This window comes from Hypanus sabinus, chromosome 17 (assembly GCF_030144855.1).
Source record: "Hypanus sabinus isolate sHypSab1 chromosome 17, sHypSab1.hap1, whole genome shotgun sequence".
Classification (NCBI taxonomy): domain Eukaryota; kingdom Metazoa; phylum Chordata; class Chondrichthyes; order Myliobatiformes; family Dasyatidae; genus Hypanus; species Hypanus sabinus.
In genome coordinates, this window is record NC_082722.1 from 38843962 (window position 1) to 38860424 (window position 16463).

Below are 16463 nucleotides of genomic sequence, written 5' to 3' on the forward strand. Positions count from 1 at the left end.
ATGCACCTGATTCTCATCATGTGTTGTGTTTTACTAGTGTAACACCCTTCTTAGTTTTATGTGCTTCTTTGTTTTTTATGCCAAAATGTGCAGCTTCACATTTTCTCGCTTTATAAGCCAGATCTTTGCCCACCTGTTTAACATATCTATATTCTTTTGTAGCACTCTGTCCCTATTTCATAAAGCAGAATGTTCTTTTCCTAAATGCAAGCACCAACAGAACTTAGGAATGTCTGTATTTCTGACGTCAAAGCCATGCCTATTTCACACATCTATATATATATTCCTTACTCTCCAACAGCAGGCAAAACTGAAGTTTCAAGAGCCAAAACAAATCTCAGTTTTTCTCTAAATAAAGTTGAGAACACCAAGGCACACACTCAACAGCTGGGAGTATATTTGTAAAAGCAGTATATTTGCCATTTACTGGGAGCTGCAAAATATTGAACCATTCAAACAAGGCCACTAGTCTGAAAAATTTTAAATGTTGCCTTCTTAATAAGGTCTATTCTAAAAGGCACGTTTGAAAGTATTCTTCTTCCCCCATCTTTCCTTCAAATAACTTCACAGGGTATATGAATTTCAGAAGACTAATGCATAAGAAGTCACTTTGACAGTGCTCTATTTGTTATGTTTATGGTCCTCCTTAAAGCTTGCCTTTTCTCAAATGTGTTCAATATTATAAGGGCTGATTATTCAGAGCTACTAAGATATCCACCAGGTTATGGAGCTTTCATAAACATTGAGATGTTAAAAGTGACCTTCCTACCTAAATGTGAAAACATAGACTGTAGCAGTTCAAATTGACAATGCACTGGTACCTTCAAGCTACAGGCACCTGCAGGCATGTGAAAAGCAGCAGTAAGTATCAGCCCTGCCAGCGACACCAGTATCTCAAGGATGAACTTAAAAAAAAAACAAAACTAGTAAGCATATCACCAGCATCTGCTGAGAAATTAGTATGAGGTTGTTCAAATATTTCAGTATCACTGCCGTATTGAAAATATCTGAAATACAGCTTTGATGAATCAATCACTCATGTGTGTGTATTCTTGCATGGTGCAGTTCTGTACGATGTAGATCTCACTGATTTAGAACAGTAAACTACTGACTATATGCTACTGGTGGAGGCTTTGAATTTCTTTTACTGAAGCAAATTCATTTTTGCTTGTTGCAGAATTTTATTTTCAAGACGTGTGTGCATGCTTTTAACCAGAAAATGCAAACGGAATCGAAAGTCATGTTCACTTTACTGCACGTACAGCTGGGAGGTTGAAAGTCTACCTGAAAGAAACTACTCCTTCGATAACCATTTTCTTTTGCTTGTCAATGTTTGGTAGCAGTTTTCAACATCATTCAAGACATCGTGGAACTGATCTCTATTCTCTCAAGCTGCCACATCCCATGCTTCATTGATAACAAAACAGAGTTCACAAATTGACCACAGAGGGCCAATCAGCCCATCAAATCCATGCCAGCTTGTTGATTTGGACCCATTCTCTGGCTATTCCCCTGCATATCTTCAAAATGTCCTTGTATCTAAATTAAAAGATTTTTCTTCACCTCCGCTCTGGTGATTTTGCTAATTATCTCAAACTACTATCCTTTGGTTACTGAGCCATCCATTGAGAGGAATAGTTTCTCCTTACTTAATCTACCAAATAGCTTTAAGTTAAATACCTTATACAAAATGATGGTGCATCTTTAATCCTAATGAAGCATGAATGAAAATCCATTGAATCTGTCTTCTTTTACAGACACAAACTAAGTACGTTTCAAGTGGCATCAACATGAGATGTTGCAAACACTGGGAAATCTAGAGGAACCTTTTAGAAGAAAGAAATCAAGGGGTATGAGCAACTGGTCAAGCTGCTGCTTCACAACTCCTGCAATCTTTACTGCTGCCTCTGCCCATGTGGAGTCTACACGTTCTCCCTGTGACTGTGTGGGTTTCCCACCAGATCCCAAAGAGAGCAAGTTAATTAGCCATTATAAGTTGTCCCTATTTTAACTGGCAGAATCTGGGTGAAGTTAATAGGAATCCGGCAAGAACAGATCACAGGGAGAAGTTAATGAGATAATGGATTGTGAGCTATCATATTTTCAATGGTCTGAATGGCCTCCTTCAATGTCATAAAGATAGGAATAGGAAGCCAAGTGTACTTGGAAGTAGGAGCTGGCTCCTGAGCACCAGCAGAGAGCAGATAGGCAAAATGGACTACTCAACTGGTGTAAATTGTAAGTAATTCTAAAGACTTCCAAACCTGAAGGTAAATTGGAGGCTCGCTATTACTGTTATTTAGCAACACAGACACTTGCTGAAGAATGACAAAGTGAAAAGGCATGAATAGTAACAGAAACCAGATAAAATATTTCAATAAAACTTCTTGTCTTTTCATTGCTGTATGAATCAAAATCATGAAATGGAAATATAGCACTTATAATGCAAGACTTGAAGATGAATGCTAGTTCCTCCGACATCAGACCACACCCAAGGCCAAATGAAGATCCTGGATGGGACGGATATTTGCTCTGCATTTTGTTTGTTAACCAGTTTCAGATTAATTGTTAGGTGGATTAGACAGACATTGAGAAACAAAAACTAATATTTATTGAGTTGCGAGTGTCAGGAGCTGGAAATCACCATTGAAAAGGTGATGACACTGTTAATGGTGATGAGCAGTTTTACAGCCAAGCCCTATAAGACTAGATCAAAAACTAGGATGCAGTGTTAACTGAAGGCCAGTTTGGACAGGATAAGTCAAATGAACCATCCCCCAGTTAATCATTGCAACATTAAACTATTGCTTAAATACAGTAGCTTCAGGATTTTTGCTTCCACCACACAACTGATAAAATTAAAGAAATTCCCAGTATCCACTTACTTTTATATCGGACATAGAGCAGTGTAGTTCCTTCAGCCCATGATGTTGTTCAGACATCTACCCTACTCCAAGATCAATCTAACACTTCCCTCACACATAGCCTTTCATTTTTCTTTCATCCACCTAAGAGTCATAATTGTCCCAATGTGCCTGCCTCTCCAGCACCCCTGACAGTACACTCCATGCATTATGTATGTTCCTATCTATAACATTACCTCTATACTTTCCTCCAATCACCCTAAAATTCTGCCCCTTCATATCAGCCAATTTCACCCTGGGGGGAGTAAAGGGGCATAGCTTATCTCCATGCATGTAAAACTGCTGCAAAAAGATTTTACTACCATGAGCTGGAACCAGCTACTTTCTGAAAACCCAAGTTCTTTAAGTGAGTGTTACACCATTGCCTCTGCTACCAGACTCTACAGCAAATATAAACTCAATCCGTTTAATCCTTTCGACCTTTCAGCAAGGTCGGTGAATGGATTTCTACAAAGATGGGATACGCAGTGAAAAACGTGTTATATAATAGACTGATCCGTGCAGATAAAAACTATCTTAAGTAATAGAAGTGTCCAAGTAATATCAATTTACTGTCATCGCTGGCACATTGGGCATTGCATCACATAAAATAATAAATATTAGAAAAATATTAATTGTTTAGAATGCAATAAAAAAAAACTGCAACTCCACAAGCAGGGAGTAGGCAAAGTGGAGGTAGAGACAGAATACAAAGTAAAAAGAAAATCCAGTCTTCTTTCACTTCCTACTTAAAATATTTCAAATAGCCTTGTGCATACTCTCTTCAAAGTTAACCATACTCTGATACATTTGAAGTGTTTCACAGAGGTTCAATTAAAATCAAGTGCCTTCCTGCAAATTATACAGTGACTTTGGACCCCTTCCCACCCATACAGTGGTCCCAGTGATTGCTTGATTTATGATGGTGTTTGAATGAGCCATTGCCAGGAAAATGGTTGGTTAATGAGATTCTTCTACCATGTTGACATCGACTTGGTTTTAACAGAAAGTACTGAGAACTCCATTAATGGTCCACATCTACTGCACATTAAAATACTGTGATACTGGAAACATAAAACATTCACTGTTTCTTTCTCCACAGATGCTCTCCGACCTATTGATTTTTCCAAGAATTTTTTGAACTGTAGTTTTTTTAAAACAAACACTGCAGTTTGACTAAAGCATGAGAGGAAATGAAAGTTTGACAGTTTTCTGAGTGGAAGGGGAAAACATTCACACAGTCAGTATGTGGGTGCTTTTCAATTATTTAACTATACAGATAATGTCAGTGCTACAGTGGCCCTGACCTCACACATCATGAAGACCCTAGAGAGGCTGGCCCTGGCTCACCTCTGATTCCTGGCCAAATCAGCCCTCAATCCCCTGCAGTTTGCCGACCAGAAGCACATTGGAGTCGATGATGCTGTCATCTACCTGCTGAACAGAGTCTACTCCCATTTGGATAAGCAGGGCAAAGCTCCATTCAATACAGGTTGGTTCTTACACTGTATCCTGGATAATGGACTGACTCATAGACTACAGTTTGTGCGGCTTCAGAGCTATGTGTCAGACATGGCTATTAGCAGTACTGGGGCCCCATAGGGGACTGCATTGCCTCCCTTCCTGTTTACTCTGCAAACCTCGCACTTTAGATACCACACTGAGTCCTGTCACTTGCAGAAATTCTTCGATGAATCAGCAAAAGTTGGGTGTATAAGGGAAGGATGGCAGGATGAATACTGGGCCCTGGTGGAGGACTTTGTCAAATGGTGCAAGCTGAATCACCTGCAGCTCAACATCAGTCAGACAAAGGAGATGGTGATGGACTTTAGGAAGGCTAAGCCTGCACTGTCCCTGTTCCTATTGGTGGCAAAGACGTGGATGTGGCGAGGACCTAAAAGTACCTGGGGGAGCACCTGGATGACAAACTTGAGTGGAGCACCAACACAGAGGCCGTGTACAAGAAGGACCAGAGTCGCCTCTACTTCCTGAGGAGACTCAGATCCTTTGGAGTGTGCAGGCTTCTCCTTCACATATTCTACCAGTCTGTTGTCATCAGTACAATCTTATATGCAGTGGCGCGCTGAGGGCAATGGATTAAATACTGGTGATGCCAACAGGCTCAATAAACTGATTAGAAAGTTGTTCTAGGAGTCAAACTAGACACACCGGAGGCTGTGGTGGAACAAAGGACTGTACGGAAAACCCTGGCAATTCTGGACAATGTTTCTCACCCTCTGCATGCCACCTTGGCTGAACAAAGTAGCACTTTTAGTAATAGACTGAGACAACTGCACTGCTCCAAAAGAGCACTACATGAGGCCATTCTTACCCTCGGCCATTAGGCTCTATAATGAGTCAATCTATAGATAATGGGGAAGTGATGTCGACCCCCCCCCCTCCTGTTAGTCTATTTGAAGTAACTTATTTTTTATTCTTCCTTACTTATAATATTTGTACATCTGTGCACTTGTAATGCTACTGTGACCCTGTAATTTTTTCTGGAATCAATAACAGTCAGTTGTCGCTAGTCCATCTTCTATGTGGTGGTCTACATGGGTGTCATGTATCTATCTATCAATCTCTTGCCTTCACATAGCATGGATATGAAACATCAATGCCATGGTAAAAATATCTGGAGGTTGAATGAAATTGTACTAAAATGGAAAAACAACAGTGGCGTAGTAGTTAGAACAGTGATTTACAGCGTCAACAATCAGCAACTGGGGTTCAATAACTGCCACTGCCTATGATTTGTTTCTACAATCTCCCCATGAACACTTGGATATCCTCCAGGTGCTCTGGTTTCCTCCTACATTCAAAAGACTTATGAGTTGGGGTTAGTAAATTATGGGCAGGCTGTGTTGGCACCAGAAACATTGCGATACTTGTGGGTTGTCCCAGCACATATTTGGACTGTGTTAGTCATTGTCACAAACAATCCATTACACCATTGATGAGTCAATACTCATCTTGACAAATAAAGTTCATCTTTCTAAGACAACATATAACAATTACAGCACGGAAACAGGCCATCTCCAGCCTTCTAGTCCATGCCGACGCTTACACTCACCTAGTCCCATTGGCCCGCACTCAGTCCATTCCTTTCCTCTCCATATACCTATCCAATTTTACTTTAAATGACAATTCCGAACCTGCCTCTACCACTTCTACTGGAAGCTCATTCCACCCAGCTACCACTCTCTGAGTAAAGAAATTCCCCCTTGTGCTACCCTTAAACTTTTGCCCCCTAACTCTCAAATCATGTCCTCTTGTTTGAATCTCCCCTACTCTCAATGGAAAAAGCCTATCCATGTCAACTCGATCTATCTCCCTCATTATTTTAAATACCTCTATCAAGTCCCCCTTCAACCTTCTACGCTCCAAAGAATAAAGACCCAACTTGTTCAGCCTTTCCCTGTAACTTAGGTGCTGAAACCCAAGTAACATTCTGGTAAATCTTCTCTGTACTCTCTATTATAGAAAACAATGTTATTTAATTCCCCGACAGCTTTAATCCAGAATTGAAAGGATCATAGAGTATATAAAGTCAAATACATGCAGAAAAATATGTATTTAATTGTATCATAACTACTTTGTGGTTTGAACAATCTTTGAATTAGCTAAACAAATGAATAACTTTTGGGTTTGGGTGGAGGAAATATTTTGAAATAAGAAATTTTTGATACAGTACAAAGTGTTCTGGGAACTCAGCTGACAACTTTCCATCACAATTTTTGCAAACAAATTACTTGGGAGCTTAACCTTCCAAACATTTCTTACCACAGTCACGATGCTGCATTAACAACGTTTTGTTGTCCAAAGTCACATGTCCCCATAAACCTGTACAACTACACTAAGTGCTCACTGCAAGAAACTAATAGAAGGCAGCTGCAGTGCTTCACAATATCGGACCCAAACATGGATTCGGAAAATGAGTGTGGATTGGAAGAAGGAAAGCGAGTTCCCCCATTTGCTGTTCGTGTGTCACCCAATTTTCACCACTCATTACAAAAATTTTCACTTTAGCCCTTACAATATGACCTTACAGTAGTCACTTTGTCAGCACTTTACATATTGCAAATTAACTACATAACAAGTATAAAACTAAAAACTCTGTGCTCACAACAATGCTATTTATCTTTCAGAACTCTTTCAATATTAAAAATTTCATGAACTGCCTGAGCTGAAAGTGCACTCCTTCTATGCATATCCATGGACCTATACATGGACCTGGTTCTCCTGCTCTGCAGTGCACATGGTCTCAATAATTAAGGATCTCTATCAAACTAGATGATAAAAATACTGCACTAGCAGTGGAAAGAAACAGCCTAGAAATCCATTGCTTTCTCCTAGAGACAATGGCAAGGCAGGCATGGTTCTGCATTCACTGTTATCTTTTCAGTTTATTGCCCAAGTGGTCATTTGACAAGTCTGAACTTTAAGCAGCAAATTCCCTGTGCTTGTGGAACATGAGCAAACAATCAAGGCCAACTCTGATCCTTCTTTCATTTACCCTTCCACATGCAGAGACTGCAGTAAGACTGATTGGAAAGGGATCAAAAGTTTCGCAGATTTTGGAAACTCCCTACCCCTGAAGTACAGATTTATGGTGCTTCCATTTTGCCTTAGCCATGATCAGCTAATCCAAGACAGACAAGAAAGAAAAAAAACAGCGGAGGACTTTCAAGCCTTGCCTGCTCCAGCACTATACCAGGTGGTGTAGATTTACTCACCGAGCCCCCAGGGAGTCTTACAACAGCATTAAATAACAACAGAGCACTATAGTTTGACACCTTCGCCATGATTTTTATTTCCCAAGTAAGAATGACAGCATTTCAGCCTGCGCAAAAAGAGTTAAAGCAAAGTTGTACAAAAATTCTTTGTAGTATTCAGTTCTGGCTACAAGTTGATTTTTTTTCCCGTTTTTAAAGTACACTTTATTTTGAATTCCTGGTTTTACATATTTGGAATGATGAAAGCTGATGTCTGACTTCTATTATTGAAATGCATCACACATCTATGGATGGAAAAATTACGCATCATTGCATTCACCACTAATGGGCAAAGCTAACAAAGTGGGGAATGGAATTTGCAGATCCTCAGATTGCTTGTCAGGAGGCTGTTGTTCGTGGCTTCTGCTACTTTTCATCCAACACTCTGCAGGAACTCAAGATACAGTTTCATTCCATTCACAAGAACCCAGTTCAAGCAGATGAATTATTTTCTCTTTTTCTTTCTTTTATTAGCACGCTAGCAAGGGGATGGGGGAGATGGGGGGGGGAATGGAGGAGGCACAAGGGCCCTTTAAAAAGAAAACCCTTCTCCCAGTGGTAAGAAATGTGCAGCAGCCAAGAAACTCTTGGCTCCACCTGTGAATCCGTCTCCTGTAATCCATTCATTCACCAAGAAGGGGACCAGATGCAGGATTAGAGCAAATTCCAAGCAGCCTTATTACAGCCAGATTTAATAGCCATTCAAACCCGTTTGGAGACGCCAGGTTTATCAACCAATTATCATCATTCTGGGCAAATTCCACTTGATTGGAAATCTTTAGAATTTAAAACAAATATACGGGCATTTAAAGTAACTGTTTAGCCTTTTACATGTCATAAATCTCCATGGTGAGCAACCAATAAACATCACACTAAGCAGAAAACTGATCGAGAACAAATTTAAGTATACCTAAATGTGAAAAATTGTCAATTAAACTATTAATTGTATCAGATGTAAGAGTATACTAATAAAGCAAGCTGCCATTTTAAGTAAGCTGCCTTTGATATTGCAGCTATCAACGCACTCAGACAACGCGAACGCATTTTCCAAGTTTTGGAAGGATTAATTGTAACAACTTCAAAGCTTTCACTAGACAATGAGACAATGACATCGGAATCACAGCTCAACACTCCTCTTTGCACAGATAATGACCGAGCCTCCTCCTTGTTTCCCCCCCCCCCCCCCACAAAGGTTTCATTCACTTCAATGATGTGCATTTTTTTTACAGTTTGGCCCGTGAAACTTGAATGCAAAATAAAATACGTACCAACATCCCAGAGAAAATTACAAAGGCAAGACAGAATATTGAAAAGAAACAACACAATTACTACATGCCCCGGACACACAACCTATCACAGAAAAAACACTAGACATTAAAATCGCATTTAGTTACAACATGAATCTCTGAAGAGATGTACATCTCAATCTACCAGGCATCCTGCCAGAATCCAGTCCCTTTGATGTAAGAAAAATATCCTCTAGTTTGAGTACATTTATAAAACCGCGAGGCAAGCTCTTTAAATAATATTTTCTTCAGAGATCACCTGGACTTTACCCAATCTACTGGCGCCTGTCGTAGCTTCTCAAGCAACCCTCTTTTCTCCCTCCCCAGCCCCAAGAAAACTATTGGAAGAAACTGACTACAGAACCGGCTTCCCCTTAAAACCTAGGATGGAGACATCTGCGGGACACTTTCATTTTGTTGGGGCGGGGGGTGGAGTGAAGTGGGTAGGGGGAATGAAAATAACATCTTTCAGATCACACATCGATTGAGCAGCCGGATTGTTAAAAGGAAACAGGCGTGTATAAATAGGAATTTGTAACACTTTCCATATGACATCTGCATTGTACCAACTGGTATCATTTAGCCCGTTCTTCCAATACACCCTAAACCCCGCCATTGGCAGCGTGATTTCCTGGTGAAGTAGGCAACAGCCACTTTTAATTCCACTTATTTCCTTAAATATTGGCTCCGAAGTAGTTTATTGCACAGTGTTAAATATCCTTTGAGCGCAGACGCAGTGCGGATCCCAGGAGAGCGTTTTTAACAATGGGAATAGGGGTGAACATGTCTTCCCCCGGACCCCTTTCCTCCCTCGGTCTTGAGGACAGGTTGAAAGGGGTATCCGCGCCGGGCTGCGCTGGAGTGAGGAGCGAGGGGGGTGCTGGATGTGGGGAGCCGCTTACCGTGGTGGAGAGCCTGCAGTCCGCTCGCTGGAAACCCTGCGGATGTCCAGGGACGTTCTTCTGTTTGACGATCCACTCTTCCAGCCCCTTGCGACTCAGGCAGGCATTCACCACAAAGCTGTCACCTAGACCAACAGAAAGAGCCGTGACTTCCCTGCCAGTCAACGCCAGCTCTAGCCAAACATGCACGGAACTTGCTTTGCCCCCCAGAAAAACTTTTGCAACACGTAAACTTTTTTTTGTTGTTGTTATAAAGAGGAAGAGGTGCCTACCTTCAGGGCTTTCTCTGGCTTTACACACGGCGGCTGTTTGGTAAAGGTGTAAAAGAGCGGAAAGGGAAAAAAAGAAATGTGGGTTACTTCTATTTTACAGTAAAACGAGTATAATCGCTTTGATCACCGCTCCCTTACCATGCTTGGAGTGAAGTTTACCCATATCTAGCGCTTCCTCTGCATTTGCCCGTGTTTAGGGGACATTTGGAGTGGTGGATAGTCCCGCTTCAACTGGACTCTACGTGCTTTGGGCGGTTTAGATGGAGTCTCGCTCCATCCTGCGGCACAGCGACTGATCCCCGGGTCTGCTCCCAGCTCTTTCTCTCCGATCTGCAACCCTCCCCCTTGCACACTCAACACTCACACACAGAGGGAAGAGAGGCGGCAACAAAAAGAAACTTCACCCACCAGGGGACATGATTGACACCTCCCCGAGATTACAGCACTTCTGGCTCCGGCCCCACTTTTACTGTTGGTTGGCGGGCGGCAGATGAAAGGAAACTTGGTTCCTTTGCAGTCTCCAAAATAAAAGGGCTCCAGCAAGCACTTCCAGCCAGGCGGGAGTAGCAGCCAAGGATCGAGGAACATCAATCCACGCAGAGACAGAGCACACTTTAACACATATAAAACAAACTCTGGAAAAAATGCTGGAGAGGCTCCGGACCAGTGGCACAGAAAGGAAATAACGTTCCAGGTGCTGTATTTGGTTACCACCCATCACACATGCACACACTTTCATTTTTAAATTTGCAAATCCCCTCCCCTAATGCATGTAGGAATTAAGCTCCAGAATACTGTTGTGATTTTTTTAAGTCCTAGGCGCACTGAAATATGTTTTTACATAATTTCCTTTAGAGTCACAGAGCATTACAGCGCAGTCACGGGCATTTTGGCCCATCTCGACTGGACCCAGTTATTCCGCCTAGTCCCATCGACCCGTACCTGGACCAGAGCCCTCCACTCCCCTCCCATCTACGGAACGATCCAAACATTTCTTAAATCATCCCGCATCCACCGCCGCCGCTGGCAGCTCGTTCCGCACTCGCATCGCCTCTGAGTAAACAAGTTCCCCCTCAGGCTCCCCTTAAATATTTCACCTTTCACCCTGAACCTATGACCCCTAATTCTAAACTCACCCAACCTCAGTGGAAAAGCCTTTTTGCATTAATCCGATCTATCACCCTCATAATTTTGTGTACCCCTCAGTCTACATTCTGGGGAATAAAGTCCTAACCTATTCAACCTTTCCCTATAACTCCAGTCCTCAAGTCCTGGAAACATCTTAAAAATCCTCCGTACTCTTTCAATCTAATTGATAACTTTTTTGTTTGTAGGTGACCAGAAATGCACACAATACGGTATTCCAGATCTAAGCCTTCAACATAACATCTCAACTCCTATACTGAATACTCTGATTTACTAAGGCCAATGTGCCAAAAGCTCTCTTTGTGATCCTGTCTACCTGTGACACCACCTTCAAGCAACCATGGATGTTTCCCAAGCTCCCTTTGCTCCACCACTCTCCTCAGTGCTCTGCCATTCACTGTGTAAGCTCTAACCTGGTTTGTCAAAGTGCATCACTCACACTTGCCCGCATGAAATTATATTGGCCATTTTTCCAGCCAGTCCAGATCACATTGCAAGCTTTGATAACCTTCCTTTTGCTTCACTACACTCCCAGTCTTGGTGTCATCCACAAATTTGCTGATCTAGTTTATATTCTGAATCATTAATAAATGACGTGCAACAATGGATTCAGCACCAACCCCTGCAACACTCCGTGAGTCACAGGCCTTCAGTAAGAGAGGCAACCATCCACAACCACTCTCCTACCCAATTTACTACTTCATTCTGAATACCAAGTGATTGAAACTTTTGAATTAGCCTCCCATGCAGGACTTTGTCAAAGGCCCCGCTAAGGTCCATGTGGGAAACATTCACTGCCTTTCTTTCATCAGTGTTCCTTGTAACCTCCTCGAAAAATTCTATAAGATTGGTTAGACACAACCTACATGCACAAAGTCAGATTCCCTATCCCTAATCAGGCCCTGTCTTTCAAGTACTTCTGTATCCCCTCCCTTAGAATATTTTACAAAAATGCTAAGCTCACTGGCCTTTAATTGCTGTGCTTATTCAAAGAGACTTTCTTGAATAACAAAACAACATTGTCTTCTAGCCTTCTAGCACCTCACCTGTGGTTAAGAGCATTTTAAATACTTCTACCTGGGCCTCTGCAATTTCTACACTTATTGCTTTATTTATGAAATAAAATCTATATTAGTGAAAAAAAGGAGATTGAAGGAGGTTCTATGACCACTAAGAGGTATTCCTGGTGCCAGCTGGATGAAGGTACAGCACAGGACCACTTGGACGTTACACTGTGGGAATGGCAAGCTATAGACAGAGTAAGTAATCTCACAACCAAGGGATCACTTCAAAGCTCAGCAGTGCTAACACGACCAATCATTAATGATGGTGGACAATTAAATAGCTAACTTTGTGGAGTGGGGGTGAGTGAGGGGAGATTTCCACAGAGTGTTCAGTGTCAACAAACCGCAGAGCATGAATGGAAAAAGCAGTAAGAATAGAAAATGTTAGAAGCACTCAGCAGATCAGGCAGCACCTGTGGAGAGAGAAACAATTAATGTTTCAGATTCAAAGCCAGTTGTCAGTGGCTAGAAATGTTGAGTGAATAATCTGTCTCAGCTTCATCCTTCTGTGTCCATTGTCATTAAAGGGACACAATTAACTCTGTACTCAAAACACAGCCAAAAACAGAAGATACTGTAATGTCACAGGACCCAAAAACATCTTGGTCATTGTCCGAGATTTTTGCCCATTCATATAACCTAGTTTGGTAGATAAAAATTAAAAGGTTAAGTATTTTTTAAATAATAAGTGCTTAAAACGTTTCGGTGTTCAGCTGGATCTGGGTTTGCTTCTACACAGAACTTAATATGTCGGTAGAACTACTAATTATAAAGCAAGCCATAGATTGGCCTTTGTTGCAAGTTGATTTGAATACAAGAGAAAAGGTACCTTTTAAAAGAGGGCTTGACAGGGAAGATCCTGAGATGGTGTTTCACTTTCCTGGACTATTTAGAAGCAGTGCTCACACTGTCAAAGTGAAAGAGTTGGATATTTATGAGTGAGATGAGAAGAAATGCTGGCACCCTGAAGATGGTGAACCTCTGAAATTCTTTGCTCAGAAGGCTGTCCCAGCTCAGTCACTGCGGGCAGAGATCGATAGATTGTTGGATACGAAGAGAATGGAATTAGTGTGGAAAAAGTGCCACCAAAATAAATGACCAAGGAAGATCTAACTGAATCTTGGAGCAGGCATATGCAGCTGAATGGTGTGGTCCATTCACTGTTTTCCGTATTTATAATAACATGGGAAGCCTTTTGACCCATTATGTTTCTGACAGATTACAGAGAAATTTCATTCTCCCACTAATTTTCACTTTAACCTATTCTCTGTCCATTTCCATCAATTCTACTATCCACACTGTTCTAGGGATAACTTACAGCGGCCATTACCTACCCATATATCATCAGGGTGTGGGCAAAAACCTGAGCACCTTGATGGTGGGGGGGGGGAGGGAAGATGCGGAGCCCACATAGTGACAGAAGGAGCATGTGAACTCAACATGGACAGTGCTCAGTGTCAGGTCTGAATCCTAGATGCCAAAGGTGTGAAGCAGAGCCCCCTGTCTCTGCTTCTAATGTTACTCTGTCCTGAGGACTAGTCACTGCAGGTGGGCCACTCTGCAGTGGGGCACAGCTACAGCATTGAGGTCTGAAGGATGTTTATCACCAAATACCACATCAATACCCAGATACGAAGGAAACCGGTAAAATACAATCATATTATTTTAAAGGGTAATTTATTAAAATTTTTATAAAATAATAAATGCACTTAAAATGTTTAGTTGATTAAAAACATTGATTAATTAAATAAACAAAGGAACAAACCACTTAGTTCGAGCTCAAACCCAGGTTTGTTGTCATTTCAACTGTAAACATGTATACCATGAAACAATGTTCCTCCAGACCAAGGTGCACAACACACAACACATAAAGTATTATTACCACAAATAATAAGGTGCATTTACAACACATTAAAAAGTAAACAATATAGTACTACGGGTGCTTCATACATAGTGAGACCTGGGTTGCAGCAGAGAGTACAGCAGTTTCACAGTCCTGGGGAAGAAGCTGGTTCCCATCCTAACAGTCGTTGTCCTAATGCTAAGGTACCTCCTGCTTGTAGTAGAGGGTCAAACCGATTGATGGACAGCTGGGAAGGATAACTGACAATGCTAAGGACACACGCACGTAGCGATCCTGATAAATATCTCAATAGTTGGAAGGGGATCCTTGATGACCCTCTCAGAGTCCTTGCAAATCTTTGTAGAGTCTTGAAGTCAGGTGCCTTGCAATTCCTGTAACAGTCGGTGATGCAGCTGGTCAGGACACTCTTATTGGTGCTCCTGTAAAAAATTTGGTAGAATGAGTCTGGCCTCAATCTCCTCAAGTATTGGAGCACTACTGTGTTTTGTTGACTAAAGAGGATATGTTAAGCGACCAGGCGAGATTGTCCGTTTATGCTTTCCCAGAAATTTGGTGCTCCTAACTCTCTCCACAGGGGAGCATTTATGTACAGTGAGGAGTGTCTTTCTAAAGTCCCAAAGTCCACGATCTTGATGATCCTGATGAAAGCCAATCCTGATGAAGGGTCTCAGCCTGAAAAATCAACTCTTTATTCCTTTCCAAAGATGCTTCCCGATCTGCTTAGTTCCTCCAGCATTTTGAGTGTGTAACTCCAAATTTCCAGCCTCTACAGAATCTCTTCTGAGTCTGTAGCTCAGCCTTGCATCCGCTGAACAAGAACACGGCCTTGAGCATCTGTGCAAGTTATTTTGCCTTTAAATCTTAACGTTTTACTTTGATATTCTTATTAAGTTTAATGCTATTTTTATATACTTTACATCCCCCAAGTGATTTTGAGTGTGTATGAAAGTCATTCAATTGAAAAGGCATTCTTGACAGTCAGTTAGCCAAGGGTGGGGCTTTGCCTCCTTCCAAAGACAGCCAGTCACTTAGATTAAAAGAGTCTCTGAAATGTCCTGGTCTTCACCCAAGTGTTGAGAGCTTTCTCGTGGAAGGCTACATTGGGGACTAAATTTCAGAGTATAAACAATGACTTATTTAAGGCTGCAGATATTTGCCATAGAGCTGTGTGATGTGAATCTCATTTTAGCCGTGGAATTCAGCCAGAGCTAAAACTTATGAAGGCATGTTTAATCATTCCAAAAACCCTCTACTTTTGATGCTTTCAATAATTTGGAATTAAAGACAAAATAGTGTAAACTGTTGCATAAAATGTTGATAAGCAGATGCTCATGTGGCATTTGGTTTCAGAAGAAAAGTTAATGCTTTGACAAAGTATAATTAATTAGCATATAGATCAAAGTCCTGTGTCTTGACTTACTTCCAGGCCAATTCAACTTGGCCTAGTTTTATAGACAAGTTGTCTCCAAGCTGTCATTCAAAATTAGGCAAGTAAATTATCTTATATTTTAGATTTGGTTACTTCAGAAATGGTGGGATGGAAAGAAGGGAGAAAGGAATGGAGGTTAAGGACTGAAGCAGGGAAGGAGGGAGAGAAGATTTGTTTTTAATGTGTCATTATTGCTGCAAATCGGGAAATTGGACTTTTGTACATAGTAACATAATAATGAATTAACTATCTGTTTTGTTAAAATGTATTCAATATAAACATCGGCTGGGATATTGGGATAATTTCCTTGTTCTTTGTAAATTACAACTTGAAATGTTTTACATCTATCCAAGAGACCAGGCGTGGTTTTCACTTATCACCTTATCTGAAGATAAACTCCAACAATGCGGTGCTTCCTAGGTACTGGATTGGAGAGTCAACCAACATTTTTATGCTCATGTATCTGGACTGGAACTTCAAACCTTAACTATACGACTTAGAGGTAAAAGTGCTACCAGCTAGGACTCTGCCGGCGTACAATTTAGACTTTCACCTTGATTTATTTTCACAGAGCAGAAGTGGTATGTTGAATTGCACAACTAAATTAGCTGGTTAAGTCAGAATATTCAGTACCAGAAATTACCCTCAATTCCTCATTCAACATTGGGGGAATAGTTTGTCATGTTACTAAAGCTTGTGACCATTTGTTAAAAACTTGTTTGTTACAGTTGATCTGCTTTCCATGTAACGTATAGTAAAATGTTAAACACTCCATTTTGGGCACTAACCTCCATAGTATCCAAGACATCTTCAAGAAAGTGG

General features: G+C 41.2%; 1 protein-coding gene across 2 annotated transcripts in view; it reads right to left on the bottom strand.

The window, feature by feature from the left end:
* Positions 1–10665, bottom strand: part of nkd1 (NKD inhibitor of WNT signaling pathway 1) — a 94760-nt gene extending 84095 nt beyond the window's left edge. Inside the window, exons 1-3 of one of the 2 annotated variants that reach the window (XM_059992876.1) lie at positions 10547–10665; positions 10139–10171; positions 9867–9991 (exon numbers count right to left, since the gene is read on the bottom strand). In XM_059992876.1, coding sequence (XP_059848859.1) covers positions 9867–9991; positions 10139–10171; positions 10547–10556 — 168 coding nt within the window. In that variant the 5' untranslated portion in view covers positions 10557–10665. The other variant, XM_059992875.1, reaches the window with a different exon arrangement.
* Positions 10666–16463: the final 5798 nt, after the last annotated feature.